The sequence below is a fragment of the Marmota monax genome, unplaced genomic scaffold, assembly GCF_021218885.2.
Source record: "Marmota monax isolate L192 unplaced genomic scaffold, Marmota_monax_Labrador192_F-V1.1 WCK01_AAM20220418_F8-fsc00022, whole genome shotgun sequence".
Classification (NCBI taxonomy): Eukaryota; Metazoa; Chordata; class Mammalia; order Rodentia; family Sciuridae; genus Marmota; species Marmota monax.
The window spans coordinates 25,727,327-25,744,964 of NW_026695215.1; the positions used below are offsets into that span (position 1 = coordinate 25,727,327).

At 38.5% G+C, this 17,638-nt stretch overlaps 1 protein-coding gene across 7 annotated transcripts in view; it reads right to left on the minus strand.

The window, feature by feature from the left end:
• Rad54l2 (RAD54 like 2) overlaps window positions 1-17,638 on the minus strand; it is a 156,733-nt gene that overhangs the window by 79,392 nt on the left and 59,703 nt on the right. For all 7 annotated transcript variants that reach the window (XM_058574844.1, XM_046431826.2, XM_058574841.1 and 4 more), the window contains one exon: window positions 2,545-2,737. In XM_058574844.1, coding sequence (XP_058430827.1) covers window positions 2,545-2,683 — 139 coding nt within the window. In that variant the 5' untranslated portion in view covers window positions 2,684-2,737. The remainder of the gene's footprint in view (window positions 1-2,544; window positions 2,738-17,638) is intronic.

Sequence of the window (17,638 nt, forward strand, 5' to 3'; positions counted from 1 at the left end):
AATAAATATTCTTTTATTTAAAAACGCTAATTGCAGGGTAGGGGTGTAACTCAATGGTAGGTACAGCACCTATCTATCATGTGCCAAGGACTTGTGTTTGATTCCCAGCAATGCAAACAACAAAACCCCAGTTGCATAGCTCTACTATTCTGAGACAAATTACTATTAAATTCTTGCTAAACTTCTAAATAAATAATAGTAAAGTCTTCAGAGAGAGAGAGAGAGAGAGAGAGAGAGAGGATTTTAATCTTTTATTTTTCGGCAGGCACAACATCTTTGTTTGTATATGGTGCTGAGGATCAAACCCTGGCTGCACGCATGTGCTTGAGCCACATCTCCAGCCCCTAACTTCCCATTCTTGAGGTTGTACATGATACAGAGTTACATTGTATATTCACATATGAACATAAGAAAGTTATGTCCAATTCATTATACCATGTTTCCTATTCCCATCCCCCCACCTTTCCCTTCATTCCTATTTGTCTAATCCAATGAACTTCTACTCTTCCCTCTCTTTTTGTGTGTTAACACCAACATATCAGAGAGAACATTCAGCATTTGGTTGTTTGGGATTGGCTTATTTCACTAAGCATGATATTCCCCAGTTCCACCCTCTTATTGGCAAATGTCATAATTTCATACTTCTTTATGTCTAAATAATATTCTATTATTCTAATGTGGTATATATATATATATATATATATATATATATGTATACACACACACACACACACACACACACACACACATACACACACCACATTTTAAAAACATATAATTTTTTAACAGAATCATCTCTTGGTATCTTCAGGGGATTGGTTCTAGGACCCTCTACAAATACGAAAATCCACAGATGCTAAAGCTCTTATATAGAATGTCAGAGTATTTGCATATAACCTATGCACATCCTCCGATATACTTTAAATCATCTCTGGCAAGGAATGGTGGCAGCACACCTATAATCCCAGTGAGTCAGGAGGCTGAGGTAGTAGGATTTCAAATTTAAGGCCAGCTTTAGCAATTTAACAAGACCTAGTCTCAAAAATAAAATTTAAAAAGGCTGGGGGACTGGGGATATAGCTCAGTTGGTAGAGCGCTTGCCTCACATGCACAAAGTTCAATCCCCAGCACCACAAAGAAATTTAAAAATTTAAAAAAGGTTGGGGATATAGCTTAGTGATAGAACACCCCTGAGCTCAATTCCCAGTACTGTAAATTATAAAATAAGGATTATTTATAATTTCTAATACAATGTAAATGCTGCACAAATAGTTGTTATATTGTATTATTTAGAGAATAATGACAAGAAAAAGTTTCTGTATATCCAGCACAGACACTTTTTCCCAAAAAAATATTTCTAATCCACAGCTGATTGAATCCTCAGATATAGAATCCATGGATACCCACTGTCATTAAGCTTTTGGCAAGAAGATTCCAAGAAGCCAAGAGGGAGGAGACTCTATTTATATCCATCATACTCACTAGCAGTACCAAAAATCTGATCTGAACCTTACAGGAGTCCTAGGGCTATCTAAAATATAATTCTCAGAAGCTAAATGATAAAAAGCAAAAAACTGATTCAGACACCTGGGGACTCTTAACACCAGAAAAATGAAAGCCAAAGAAGATGGTGCACTATCACATCATCACTGTCTTCCACTATTTCTACTCCTGCCTTATAAAACAAACAACAGAATCACTTCAGGGGAGACTCCAACTGAATAAGCTAGTAATAGAGAAACTGCTGCCATCAGGGCCAAATAAAACTGAAATGGCCATTTCCCTATTTGAAGTAAGATGGAAACAGAGCAGATATTTGGGCAGTATAACATACAATGACAGTATAAAGAAATTTAATTTGAGCCATATAGAAGGTGTTAGAATGGTTGAATAAAAAATGATGATAGTAACATCAGCAAAGAGAATGGATTGCTGCTCATCTTCCTGGAATCTGAAAAATGGAGCACATTTTCCTATGTTCCTTCAGATTCAAGTGATGATGATCTAATGCAATGTTTAGTTCCACAGCGGGTGGGTCTATTATGATCAGACAAAATCTCTATTCCTCAGTTAGTATTATGAATAACTAAATCCTATATCATGAAAGGCCAGAATTCATTGAAAAGCCATGTAACTGCCCAAATAAGCTAATATTAGATGAAAAGAAAAGGTTCAGCTGGGCACAGTAGTGCCCACCTGTAATCCAGGGGCTTGGGAGGCTAAGGCAGGAAGATCAAGAGTTCAAAGCTAGCCTTAGCAACTTAGCGAGGCCCTAAGCAACAGAAACTTTGCCATTGCTTCACCATGACTTGGGCAAATGCACCTTACCTTTCAATCTCTGGACCTGAGCTCTATAGTTGTGAAAGATGGGTTAAACACTAAAAGTTTTTCCAATACTAAAACAAGGCTTACGTGGAAGACAAGAATCCAGTTTCTGAGATTCAGCATTAAGAGGTCACATTTGCTAAGTTCTCAGTCTATGTCTTCTCATATGGATGACCTAACACTAAGCTCCCACAAGCAAAACTTTCCTTTACTACTCACCATCCAGCAGGTCTTCCTCATCATCCCTGTCATGCTCCTCCACTGCCACCTCCTCCTCCTCCTCCTCCTCTTCCTCATCATCCAGCTCCACGTCCGGGTCCAGGTCTGGATCGCTCCCTGAGGCGGATTCGTCTGACATGGCTCCCAGTGGTACTCAGTGTGCATTACCAACTCATGGTCCACTGCAGGGGTCCTTGGAGATGACAAGAAGAATCAGAATCACCAAGGTTTCACTTAGCAGCACAAATCTTTCAAAGAAAAATATACTTAAGATGAATTCCCTAGGGTTTTTCTAAGCAGTAAAGCAAGCTAACCATATCCAATTTCAACCTTCTCTATGATTGTACTACCCAAGACATGTTTTGGCAGCTCTGCCAGCTCAAACTTCTTATGGCTATTTTGACAAGAAAATATAAAGTAATAACTACAAAAACAAAAGCATATACTTCAGAATTCTCATTTATGCTAGGTGCCTATAATTCCAACAACTCAGGAAGCTGAAGCAGGAGGATCACAAGTTTAAGGCCAGCCTCGGCAACTTAGACCCTACCTATTATGGTTTAGGAATAAGCCCCTCTCCCTGAAAAAACTCAGGTGTGAGACAATGCAAGAATGCTTTGGGGCTGGGATGTGGCTCAAGCCGTAGTGCGCTCGCCTGGCATGCGTGCGGCCCGGGTTCGATCCTCAGCACCACATACAAAGATGTTGTGTCCGCCGAAAACTAATAAATAAGTATTAAAAAATTTAAAAGAATGCTTAGACCTGAAATGATTTCAATTATTCAAAACTATAACCTAATCAGTAAATTGATCCAGTGATGCGGATTAACTGGGAAGTAACTATAGGTAGATAGGGTGTACCTACAGGAAATAGGTCACTGGAGGCTTGCCTTAGGGTTTATATTTTGTTCTTGGTGGAAGAACTCTCTCTCTCTCTCTCTCTGCTTCCTGTTTGCCATGTCCTGAGCTGCTTCCCTCTACCACATCCTTCTGCCATGATGTCAAGCCTCACTTTGGACTCAGAGATATGGTATGGAGTCAGCTGACTGTAGACTGAACTTCTGAAATCTTTTCCTCCTCTAAGTTGTTCTCTTCAGGTCTTTGGTCATAGCAACAGAAAGTTGACTAGAACACTCTCAAAATAAAAAGGGCTGCAGATATATAGCTCCGTGGTAGAGTATCTCTGGATTCAATCCCCAGTATCAAAAAAAAAAAAAGCTGAGGGATCCCATTTGTTCATTTCTTACTGCATCACCCATTTCCTGTGCACCAACTCCCTGAATCCATATTATCTACTCATATACATATATGTATTTATAATCACAAGCACTATTCTAGTCACAGCAGGAAGAACAAAGCATGTAAAGAATGTGAAGGACTGGTGTATACCAGGAGGAGCTGCTTTTTTTATACAGGGTTAGCTGAGAAGTTCTCACTAAGCAGAGGCCAGAAGGAAGCAAGGGAGCCATAGAGACATATGGAAGTATATGATCCATACACCATGAGCAACAAGGGCTGAACCCTGGAGGGAGGCTGACTTGGAACACTCAGGAAAGAAGGAATAGGTCAGGTCTGGATAAGGGCAGGGTCTGGCATTAAGCCCTACAAAGAGGGCAGCTCGTTGTCCAATTACCCGAAAGAAAGGCTTCCAGTGAGCAGCTAGCACTTCACCACATTGTCACTTTTCCCAGACATGTAGAGAACCTCAGGTGTGAACCCCTGTACATTTGTTGTTCTCTGGTTCTTCCCTACTTCTTGGCCCAGTTCCATTCCATTTCTTCCCAGAAGCCTTTGTAAAGTGCCCTAGATTTCTGGTATTATATGCTCTCTTCTGAACTCCATTAGCCAGGCCATCCCACATTATTAATCTTCAATGAAGGATTCATGTGGGCTACTTGGCAAAACGGTGTACTTTCTTTGTTCTTACCTCCTGACCCAACAGTAAACCTCTAAGGGGAATGATTTAAATGGGAATTATGTGTTTGTATCCTACAGCTAGAAGTCTGTAGTAGATCCAGGTTATTCTCCCTCATTTACCAACCTGCTGTACTCTGTCTACAACATATCAAAAATTATGTATGTGTATCTACTTCCCTCCTTCCCTATCCCCTTTCTCATCACTTTACTGTTAGCTGATTAGCTGTAATGATCTTTTTTTCTTTCTTTCTTTTTCTTTTTTTTTGGTATTGGGAATAGAATACCAGGGACACTTTACCTCTAAGCTATACCCCTAGCGATTTTTATTTTTTATTTTGAGACAGGATCTAGCTAAGTTGCTGAGGCTGAGAACTTGCAATCCTCCTGCCTCAGTCTCCCAAGTCCCTGAGATCACAAGTGTGCAGCCACTGCAATTAGCTTAAGGTCATGTTTTTTCTGGGGTAGGAAGGGGACAAAGTAAAGAGATGTCTAGGTGGACAGTTCTATGTAAATATAAATAAAAATGTTAACTTATGGAGCCACTGATTCTTTCAATTTTTCTGTATATTTCCAAGTTTTCATAATAAAAGATAGGGAGAGGACAAGGTAAATAATCTTTTACAAGATAAACTGCTGCAGACAACCACATAAAAAAAATCAGGTCACCCTCAAATGACTCCCATCTCCCAAAATAAAAACTTAAGACAAGTCTCTAATTATTAAACACAAAACTTGTTCCAGACTGAAATTTCTTATTAAGGTTCAGAGTAATTTGCAAAAAATTTGAAACAGAACTTCTATCTTCTGAACAGAGAGAGAGAGAGAGAGAGAGAGAGAGAGAGAGAGGCGGGGGGGGGGGGAAGGAGAGGAGGAAGAGGAGGGAGGGGGAGGGGAAACAACAGAAGTTTCTGGGGTTATGAACCTAGCAGAGATCTCTCCAAGACAATGCTGTCTTCCTTTAGGATTCTGGAAAAACAGAACTTAAGTTTAGGACTGCTCAGAGTTAAAAATAACAGAAATTAAAATTGTGTGCATTTCTAGATGGGTCATGTACTTTGCCTCTCAAAACAACTAAAGCAAAGAACAGCTGAGCAGTGAGTTGGTAATAAATTTAAAATTTTTCCATTTATAACTCACATCTAAAAACATCTGCAAAGAGTATTAAGGGGCAGGGAAGAAAAGTGATCCACAAATACAAAATAGTGTAACATACTGAGCTGTCCTCCACTTAATGACCAGGCAAATACCTGTAGGAATGACTATACTGTGCCTTTTCTTTTATTTAGTAAGTTTCAAAAGGAAATAATAGAGAGCCCAGCAAGGTAGCACAGGCCAGCAATCCCAAAGACTCCAGGGAGCTGATTCCAAATTCAAGGCCAGCCTTGGCTACTTAGTGAGGCCCTAAGCAACTTAGAAAGACCATGTCTCAAAATTGAAGATAAAAAGGGCTACAGATGTAGCTCAGTGGTAGAGCACCCAGGGTTCAATCCCCAATACAAAGGAAAAAGGGGTAGGGAGCAATTTAAAAAAAAAAATCAGCAACTTTGGGATTGCTGGCGTGTGCTACCTTGCTGGGCTCTTTATTATTTCCTTCTGAAACTTACTAAATAAAAGAAAAGGCACAGTATATTTGGAAGTAAAATTGACTTCTCCACAGCCACAGTAAAATATCTGAATACTCATATATCCTCTGGATATAAATGTTCAAAATCTGCATTACCTCTATTTCATTCCATACTGCTTGAGAAACGCAGTAGGTGTTTTCCTTACAGTATGCTTGGCTGATTATGAGTGGCTTTTAAAGAATAATTAATTATCAGGTACCTTTAAGTAATCTGAAGGCCTGTCATTCTAGAAAAGAAATTGTGTGGTGGTAGAATGACAATCATTTTGAGGTAAACACTAACAAGGACCAGCCTTCCATATAACCCCAGTTAACTAACTGCTTTAAAGCTCCTGATAGAAGCAAACATCAATTAAACATCCAATAACCACACATACTATTACAATGTAAGAGATATGGGTCCAGTCCCCTACTCAAAACATTTCAAAGCAGTAGACACTTTAAAATAGTACCCAATGGGAATGAGGTTTCATAACAGGTACCAGAATACAGTTACATAGGAGAAATAAGTTCTAATATTCTACCAGTACAGAAGGGTGACCATAGTTAACAACAATTTATTAAAGAATTGGAAGAAAGGATTTCAAAGGCTCCAAATGCAAAGAAATTATAAATGTTTAAGGATAGGGAAATACTAATTACTCTAATATAATCACTATACCTTGTACACATGTACCAAATTATCATAAATATGTACAATTATTATGTCAAATTAAAAAATAAAAAAACACAAAAATAGTACCCAGACTATTATCATATGCTCATAACAGAGAAGAGATTAAAAAGCAAGGAATTTCTTCAATCCTATTAAATTTGGTTTTTCTCTTTCCCTTCCTTCCACAAGCCATTAAATTTCTTTACAGAGAAAACAAAGTGAACTCTCTTCTCAGCTCTTCAAATTCATAACTCTCTAAAGGATAGGTTTTGCTATTACTGATCTTCAAAAAGGCAACAAAGAGAACATGACAAAGGAAAATCTGGTCTTAGTGGGTAGCAGAGTTGATTACATTCTGTCTCTAAGGGACTTAACCTGCACACAGACATCTGGATGTGGAACCCAGGCTTTCAGAACACAGGGAAGGCAGCCCTGATTCAATAATTAGCTCTTCATTATGTTAAGTGAAATAAGCCAAACTCAGAAAGTCAAGAGTCATATGTTATCTCTCACATGTGGAAATAGAAAGAATAAAGGAAAAGGAGGCAGGTGGTTTACCATGAAAAACTAAGATCAGTGGAGTAGAGGAAAGGGGACCAAGGGTACGGAGGAGGATAAGAAAAGGGAAAATACTGGAGAATAATACTGACCAAATTATATTGTTACATCTTGTGCATGTATGAATATGTAACAATGGATCCCATAATATAATTGTATTATATATAATTATAGTACACCAATAAAAATATTAATAAACAAGAACATAGTTCTTAGTATATATGAAGGGGAAGTTGATAAGGAAGAAAAACACATCACCCATTTGTTCCTCATTCCACATGAAATACAGCCTGAATCTGCAGTGCAGAGGGTCTCTGCCTCTAGAATACAGAGAAACTAAGAGAGTGATTATGTGTATGTGTACCTTAATGAAGACCTGTGTTCTCATAAAGCAAATTCTGGGAATCAAATTCTATTTTATTTTATTTTATTTTTTTAAAGAGAGAGAGAGAGAGAGAGAGAGAGAGAGAGAGAGAGAGAGAGAGAGAGAGAGAGAGAGAATTTTAATATTTATTAATTAGTTTTAGGCAGACACAACATCTTTGTATGTGGTGCTGAGGATCGAACCCGGGCCGCACACATGCCAGGAGAGCGTGCTACTGCTTGAGCCACATCCCCAGCCCTCAAATTCTATTTTAATGAAACTGGAGAACTAGCTATTTAAAGGAACTCTAAAAGACAGCCACTATGAAAAGCAAACATTCAACCCCTAAGCATGTTAATAAGCCTACAGTTTAATATATTGGATTTGCTAACAAGAGGCTATAATTAACAAGAAACCCACAGCTAAATCCCAGCTCATTCCCTCACAGCAATCTAGAGAGTAAAAGAAAAGGTTGTTCTACCCTGCTAAATTCAAAGACAAGGACACCTGACTATAAAGTGGTGCCTGGCCAAGAATCAAAAGAATTATTCATGCCTGCACAGTCCTTAGAGACACTGGGATAGGGGTTGGGGAGGACATAGGAAGAACCCACCCTCACACACATACACACACCTTCTTTAGTCTCAAATAGATCATGTTTGAAGAGTCCACCTTGAAATCAGAGGGCTACAGGTGCACACACATTGCCTCATTACAATGGGGCAGCCCATGAAATTTCAAAGATACCCTCATGGTCTCCTGTAGCATCATGATCCAATCTTTCAACTCCATGTCCTCATTAATTTTGGTGACCTTGAATCATATTAAATTTCCTCAAATGATCTCCAACAATTCCACAGTGCGTGCAACTGACTTTTTTTTTAAAACATTTTTTCTTAAGTTTTAGGTGGACACAATATCTTTATTTTACATTTATGTGGTGCGGAGGATCGAACCCAGTGCCTCGTGCTGCTAGGTGAACACTCTACCACTGAGCCACACCCCAGCCCCCTTTTTTTTTTTTGTATTAAAGATATAAATACAAAAACCTGGGACTGGGGTTGTAGCCCAGTAGCAGAGAATTTGTCCAGCACATGTGAAGTACTGGATTCAATCCTTAGCACCACATAAAAATAAAATAAGGCATTCTGTCCATATACCACTACAAAAAAAATTTTTTTTAAGAATAAAAATAAATACAAAAACCTGGATTTAAGCTAATTAACAAGAGGGGCAATTTTTTTTTTTTTTTTTTTTTGCCACAGGGAACCCAAGGGTGCTTAACCACTGAGCCACAACCCCAGCCCTTTTTGTTTTTTATTTTGAGACAGGGTCTCACTAGATTGCTCTACATTCTAACTAAACTGCTGGGGCTGGCTTTGAACCTGGGATCCTCCTGCCTCAGCCTCTGGGATTACAGGCCTGCACCACCACACTCAACGGAATAAAATCTTTTAAGACACTTTCATTCCAAAGCTTTGGGCAATTGGGCTGAGAATGTAACCTAAAGGTAGAGCATTTGCCTCACTCACCTAAGACCCTGGATTCAATCCCAGCACTCGAAAAAAAAAAAATACTAATAACCAAAGCTTTGGGCAATACCCTTTCAAATAAACCCAGTCGAATAATTTGTATAATTTCAAGACATGTCAGTCCACATTGTAGTACTAAGTTACCATAGAATTCTTCCGGTCTGCTGAGAAATTCACTGTGGGTCAATAAAATTATTTCAAAACCCCTTTTCCTATGCAAGACAAAGACCTGTCCTAATCACACCAATGTGTACTTCAAATCTCCATGGCTGGCAAGGTGATGCATGCTTGTAATTACAGCAGCTCAAGAGGGGGAGGCAGAAGGATCACAAGTTTAAAGCCAGCCTAAGCAACTTAGCAAGGCCTTAAGCAACAGAGCAATACCTTGTCTCAAACTAAGAAAGGGGCAGCCACAAAGTCAAAATCATCCCCAGCCCTTTTTAATTTTTATTTTGAGATGGTTCTAAATTGTCTAGGCTAAATTCAAACTTGCAAACCTCCCATCTTAATCTCCTAAGTAACTGGGATTATAGGCATGAGCCACTACACCTGACCTCTCATCAATGTTTTTTTTTTTTTTTTGGTACCAGGGATTCTGAGGGGCACTCAACCACTGAGCCACATCCCCAGTCCTATTTTGTATTTTATTTAGAGACAGAGTCTCACGAGTTGCTTAGCACCTTGCTTTTGCTGAGGATGGCTTTGAACTCGCGATCCTCCTGCCTCAGCCTCCCAAGCCACAGGGATAAGCATGGGCCACCATACCCGGCTCACTAATGGATTTCTATGTAACAAAACACAAAAAGTTCCTTTTTTTCTTTAATTTTTAATATTTATTTTTCAGTTTTCGGCGGACACAACATCTTTGTTTGTATGTGGTGCTGAGGATCGAATCCAGGCCGCACGCATGCCAGGCGAGCGCGCTACCACTTGAGCCACATCCCCAGCCCACAAAAAGTTCCTTGATAGGCCTTTAAATCCACATTGTAATTAACTTTTAAGAAACTCTTCTCAAGAGTTTTGATATAGTGGGGCTGGGGTTGTAGCTCAATGATTCAGCTACTTGCCTGGCATGTGCAAGGCACTGGGTTCCATCCTCAGCACCACATAAAAATAAATAAATAAAATAAAGGCATTGTGGGCTGGGGATGTGGCTCAGTGGTAGAGCGCTCACCTCACATGTGTGAAGCACTGGGTTCGATGCTCAGCACCACATGAAAATAAATAAATTAAATAAAGGTATCATGTCCATCTACAACTAAAAAATACTAAAATAAATAAAGGCATTGTCTCCATCTACAACTAAGAAAAAAAATTTTTAAAAAGAGTTTTGGAATAGTTTCAAAGAATATACACAATTTGGGGCTGGGGTTGTGACTCAGGGGTAAAGCACTCGCCTAGCACGCGTGAGGCACTGGGTTCGATCCTCAGAACAACATAAAAATAAAATAAAGGTTATTGTGTCCACCTACAACTACAACAAATATTTTTTAAAGATTTTTTAAAAAAGAATATACACAATTATGTAAAAAGTAATTAAAACACAGCCCCTTTCAAATATATCCCTATAGCAGCTGGTTTTTCTTCATGTACTTCAAAAATGCAATAAGTCAACAACAAAACAATAAAGGCAAAACAGACCAGACACAGAAACAATTGAGAATACACTGTCTATCCAGCCAGAAAATTTCAAATGCTTAAAAACAATCTGCTCTTTTAATATTTTTATTTTGGAAAAATAGTTATTTTTCATTAAAAATATTATTTATGGGGGCTGAGGATACACTCTGGTAGAGCACCTGAAGGATGCACAAGGCTTTGAGTTTAATTCCAAGGACAGAAAAAAGAAGTTATGATCTGCAGGTATAGCTCAGTGGTAGAGCCCATGCTTAACTGCATAGGACCTGGGTTCAAGCCCCAGTACCAAATAATAATAATTTATTTATGTTAAACAGAATGAGTTTATTTTTTAATGAATTAATATTATTTCTCAGGTTTAATTTCTAGTACAGCAAATATTGATAGATATAATACAATGATACTCTTAAAAATTGAAGACCCCAAGAACCAAGACCAAAAATCTTTTGGGGGGAATTTTTTATTTTTTTATTAGAACATAATAATTATACATAGTAGTTAGGTTCATTTTGACAAAATCATATATGCAAGGAATTTGATTTCAATCCACATTTCCCTTTTCCTCACTTCCCTCCCCCATTCTCCTTCCTCTGTTCTAATGAAGATCAAAAATCTTGAGAACTATTGTTTCACAACTACAAGATTCTAAGATCTGTAGTCTATTACCTCAAATTTTCCTGTATTACAAAGAGAAAAACTAGCATTTTTTAAAATTTAATAAGGAAAACACCAGATTCGTAGAATATCACGAAATATTTTAACTATTCCATAAGGTAAACAAAATTTTAAAACTATGATTAACCTGATCTGTAAATCACATACACTGGTTATTTTATAAATGTAATTAGCCATCAAAGGCAAATTTTCTCAATGACTAAAGTCATTTGCAAAGTCAGATTTTTACTTTTACCAGTAAATCTCTGCTATCTGCACCCCATTTAAAATGGCCAAGGGCGAGGGTTCCCTATGTTCCCTGCAAAGCTCCCCTGCTTAGGCCCTTCATTGGAAAGGGCACTGAGCAACATAGCCCTGCAGCAGTCCCAGGCATTTTGAATGAGTAGGAGTAAATGTCTGAAAGGCCACTATGAAGGAAGCAAGTGCAACATTCATTTCATTCTCCATAGAATCATGGCCACTGGGGAAAAAAGGTTGTGGCATGGGGAAAAATTATTAGACTGAGAAGATATGAGCTAAAGCAGGGATAACAGTTTGGGCCATGAGAAGGCTGAGTGACACAGATTCTACTCCATCATCTACAAAGCTGGGTTCTGCAAAATTTGCACACGCACGCATGCACACACACACACACACACAGAAACATAATCAATGTAATATTAGGGAATGAGGCAAGAATGAAAGCAATTCTAGCTAAATCTCTTACCATTCAACTTATGAGTCCTGTATCTCTTTCCACGTGTGTGTGTGCATACACATGCTAGAAATGGAACCCAGGACCTTGCACATGCTAAACACATACTCTACCACTGAGTATGTTTTCCCTTAGCCCAACTAAAATGTCTTAAGATGAAGATTATAGTAAGAACCCATATGGCAATGGCATGAAGCCCACTTTTCCCAGGCTTCTTTGAGTCTAAACCAGCCCAAAAGCAAATCAGTTTTATCTGCTAGATCCCAAAATGAAGAGAAAGCCAAACCATTCTCAATTTTTCATCCTTCCAACTCCCCCATCAGTCTTTTCCCAAAAGAGAAGACTTGTCCTCTGAGGCTCCTCCTCTCCTGGCAGCTCTACCACAGAGCCAAGAAGCGTAGTCTGGGTTGTGCTTTCAAAACCCAGGCAAATACAAGCTGAGCATAAAGGAGGTGGTTTGCCCTTAATAATCCTGTGAACATTCAGAATGAATTATGGCAAAGACTTCTGGATCTAGCTACCCATCAGACAAAAAATCCTGAAAAGCTCCATGCACATGGCATTCAACAAATAAAAGCTCTTTTAAGTAAGACTACACAGGGACCCTACCCAAATCCCTCAGTAATATAACAATAAGTGCCAATTTTCTAAATTAATGTGGATCACTTTAGATTTCCTATTATCAACTTTTTTTTTTTTTTTAATATTGTTTAGTTGTTGGGCTGAGGCTGTAGATCAGTGATAGAACACTTGCCTAGTATGTGTGAGGCCCTGGGTCCAATCCTCCGCACGCATTAAAATAAATAAATAGAATAAAGGTATTGTGAAAAAATTCAAAAAATATATTGTGTAGTTGTCAGTGGATCTTCATTTTTATTTATTTATACATGGTGCTGAGAATCGAACCCAGTGCCTCACATGTCAGGCAATACTCCACCAATGAGCCAGAACCCCAGCCCCTATTACCAACTCTTTTATAATAGCAACAGGTACATACATAGTACACAGGTGTTCTCTCTCTCTCTCTCTCTTTTCTTTTGTATCAAGGACTGAACCTAGGTGCGTTTCACCACTGAGCCACATCCCCAGCCTTTTTATTATTATTATTTTTTTGTAGTTTTAAATGGACAGAATGCATCTATTTATTTTTTAATGTGGTGCTGCGGATTGAACCCAGTGCTTCACATATGCTAGGCCAGCACTATACCACTGAGCTACAGCCCCTCCAAGCCCTTTTTTATATTTTACTTAGAGACAGGGTCTCGCTGAGTTGCTGAGGTGACTTTGAATTCAGGATCCTCCTTCCTCAGACTCCCAAGCCACAGGGATTACAGTCATGAGCCACCATGCCCAGCAGGTTGTCTCTTTACTACAGTTTTTCCTTAGGTAGTATCTATCCCAAATATAAGTATATGCTTATATTTTCAAAATATTCTAGAGGGAAAAATATAATAATGTTATTGTATTTATACAGCTATTCAATTTTTCACTTGTCTTTGCCATGGCTTGGGCACTCTGTGCACTTAGCTTCTCTGGCTCTCCTTACTTTGTGATATATAAAAATATACTTAATCTTTGTTCCTGGTTCCTGGGTAGTAGTTCCTAAAACTCTTGGAACTTCATAATGCTGGGGCTCCTTGACAGCCTCACAATTAGACTAGGTACCAGAAAGATCAATAGTAAACTAGAGGAACTCTAAAGAGTATCAGAACTGAACTGAACATCCAGTTCAGTTTTTGATGCAGAAAGAATTGGCTATTAGTGTTCTGAATCCATATCTGCAAGAGCACCCAAAAATTTCAAAGATTCTCCCCCCCACACACACTTTCTTTTTTGGTCTTGGGGATTGAATCCTGGGGGGCTACATCACCACACCTTTTTATTTTGAAATAGGATCTCACTAAATTGTTGAGGTTGGCCTCAAACTTGCAATCCTCCTGCCTCAGCCTTCTGAATCACTGGGATTTTAGGTGTGTACCACTCACTGTGCTTGGGTAAAGATCTATTTCTTGACTTCCCATGTGTAAAATAAATTATGAAATTTATATCAATGCAAAAGGTAACCTATATCTTTAAACTACTAAATGTCACCTTTCCACTTTATGTGAATTAGTAATTAAATGGTACAAGAGTTTGTAAATAGAAATACAAAGTAGGTTCTACCTCCTCGATTCACAAAGGAAGAAAAGAACCCCTGATGAAAAAGCTATTGCAGATGTAATGTTTTCCATATTTCTAATGAATAACAAAAACTGATTATGAAAATTAGGAGAAAAGTAGCACAATGAAGATCTTTAGTGATCTAAGCAGTTCAAAATATAAATAAAGATGGGGTTATGTCCTGATAAACCCATCATCAGATAAAAATATATTAAGTTGAAAATGCGTTTACTACACCTATCCTAACAAATATCATAGCTTAGCAACACAGTATGCAGAAGGTTCAGGCTGTGCACTCTCATGATGTACAGCTGACTAGGAGCTGGAGCTCATTGTAGCTGCCCAGCATTTTAATAGCATCATATAGCACATGCTAGCCCTGGAACAAGATGAAAATTCAAAGCTGGAAATATGGTTTGGTTTCTACTGAAAATGTACAACAGAGGCTGGGGTTGTGGCTCAGAGGTAGAGCGCTCCCCTAGCATGCGTGATGCATTGGGTTCAATCCTTAGCATCACATAAAAATAAAATTAAAATATTGTATCCACCTATAACTAAAAAATAAATATTTTTTTAAAAAAGAGAGAAAGTGTACAACATTTTCATCATTGCAAGGTCAAAAATCCTAAGTAGAACCATCATCGGTCAAGGACCATCTGTAAAGCCTAACCATTTCCAGTCTATTAGATACCTCCCCCTCCCTTAGCCAAAGCAACCCTTTCAGATACCAAGTCTGCTAGCAGCTACGAAAATGTGGAAGGACTATATTACACAAGGGAATTCTATTCAAACACAACCCTTTCCTCTCTAAGTAGCAGCGCTTTCCGAAGAATGCCATAAGGAAGTCAGGATCTCAATATCAGAAGACAAGGTTCTGAGAATGAGTATATAAACCTCGCCATACATGAAAAATAATCCTCCAAAAATTGTTTCAGATTAGAGGACAGTAAATGCAATGTGGAATCTTGGGTTAGATACCAGGCCTGGAAGAAAAAATAACTACAAAGTCCAGTACTATAGACAACTAATAGATGAGTATAGACTGTGGGCAAGATATCAATATCAAATTTCTTGATTTTGAGAATTGATCTGTGATTATGTAAGAGCATGTTCTTAGGAAATACATGATGAAGTATTTTGTGGTAAAAATAACTTCCTAAGAAACAGCAAGAAAGAGAATACATTTTTCTGTTTCTACTTCTCCAAAGATTTAAACACTTAAGTACAAAAATGTAGTGTTTCAAAATACAGATCTAAAATATTACCTGACCATTCTCTATTGTTAATTGGTAACAAATTAGGAACAAACTTCTTTTCCTTTTAGACTCAATGACTTAGGGTTAAAAAGGCTAATTAAACCTCCCAGCAATCCCTTGCATATAGACAGAATGTCCACTTGCTAAGGGTTGAATCTTTCCCTTTCCCTGAGCCCAGCAAAAATTAAGTCAAAGTCTCACTTGTACTCTAGGCATGATCAATGTCATAAACAAATGGCATCCCACAAGCAGGCAGAAATTGGATTCAGCAGCTTGCCCTCACTCTATGTGTGGTATGTGACCCAGTTCTGAACAGTCTTCTAAGGAGACTTATGTAATCTATCTATAGTATAAATGTTACTATGGCTTTGTGGCCAAAATTAATCTAACCTGTACTCAGAGCATGTGCATGCTCTCGTTTTCACTCCAGCACTATAAAAATACCTTAAACCAGGCATGGTCATGGTGGTGCACGGCTATAATCCCAGTGACTCAGAAGGCTGAGAAAGGAGGATCACAAATTTGTGAACAGCCTCAGCAACTTAGCAAACCCCTAAACAATTTAGCAAGACCCTGTCTCAAAATAAGAAATAAAAAGGTTTGGAAGGCCTGGTACAGTGGTGTATAAGTAATCCCAGCAGCTCGGGAGGCTAAGATTGGAGGATCCCGAGTTCAAAGCCAGCCTAAGCAATTTATCGAGGCCCTCAGCAACTCAGCAAGACCCTATCGCAAATTAAAAAAGGGCTGGAGATGTGGTTCAGTGGTTAAGCACCCCTGGGTTCAATCTCCAGTACCAAAAAGAAATAAAATATGGCTAAAAGACATACCACTTTGAACCAGACTCACGCGTGAACTTGCCCTACAAGTCTCTCTCTAGCTAAACAATGAACATAAATACTCAAGAAAACTGTGACATCTGAATTTCAGCAAAGAGAAGTGGTAAAGTAAGTTACACTTGCCCTAAAGCCAAAATACTAACAGAAAAAAAAAAGATTCTTCTTTCAAATTATTACTTCTATAACTTCTCTAAGGAAAAGCATATGGAGTTGAACAAAACTAGGGCTATAGATTTTGCAAGTAAGAGGATCTGCAGTAGTCTGCAGTAAAACCCTATTTCTATAAACAAAAAATAATGGATATTACCTTGGAAGAAGAACCATCTGTCAAAGACCAGAACATAGCCTATATGAGTGTGTGCCATGCACATTCCATACTCTTCAGATAGAGGCTATTCTATGGAGACATAACCAAACTTCCTCATATCAAATGGGAAGTATAAAGACCAAAATAGTTCACACAAGACCATAGAGTCAAGAGATATTGTCATAGTCAAGGGAACAAGGGCATAGGCTGGAATGAACTAAAAGCTTGAAAAAATAATTTAAAGAAAAAGTAGCTGAGTGTGGTGACACATAGTTGTAATCCCAACTTGTTGGGAGGCTGAGGCAGCAGGATCATAAGTTTGAGGCCAGCCTGGACAATGTAGGGAGACCTGTCTCAAAATAATTTTTTTTTGGAAAGTGCTAGTTCTGGGGAGAAAAAAATGGCATACACAAACTTGGTTCATGTTAATTCTTTCTCTCTCATTTTTTTTCTTCTTTTTTGGTACTATGGATTGAACCCATGCAGTTTTACATATGCCTTTAGCATTGCTGTTGTCTTAATCAATAATTATGTGTTACACTTTATCACTAGGCTATGACACCTCCCCTTTTTTTTTTGGTACTGGGGATTGAACTCAGGGGCGCTCAACCACTGAGCCACCTCCCGAGACATATTTTATATTTTATTTAGAAACCAGGTCTCAATGAGTTGCTAAGCACCTCACCATTGTTGAGGCTGGCTTTGAACTCACAATCCTCCTGCCTCAGCCTCCGGAAGTGCTGGGATTACAGGGGTGTACCACCATGCCCAGCCCCCCTTTTTTTTTATCATTTTTAAATTTTGTGACACGGTCTTGCTGAATTGCTTAGAGCCTTCTTCAGTTGCTAAGGCTGGCCTTGAACTTGTGATCCTCCTGCC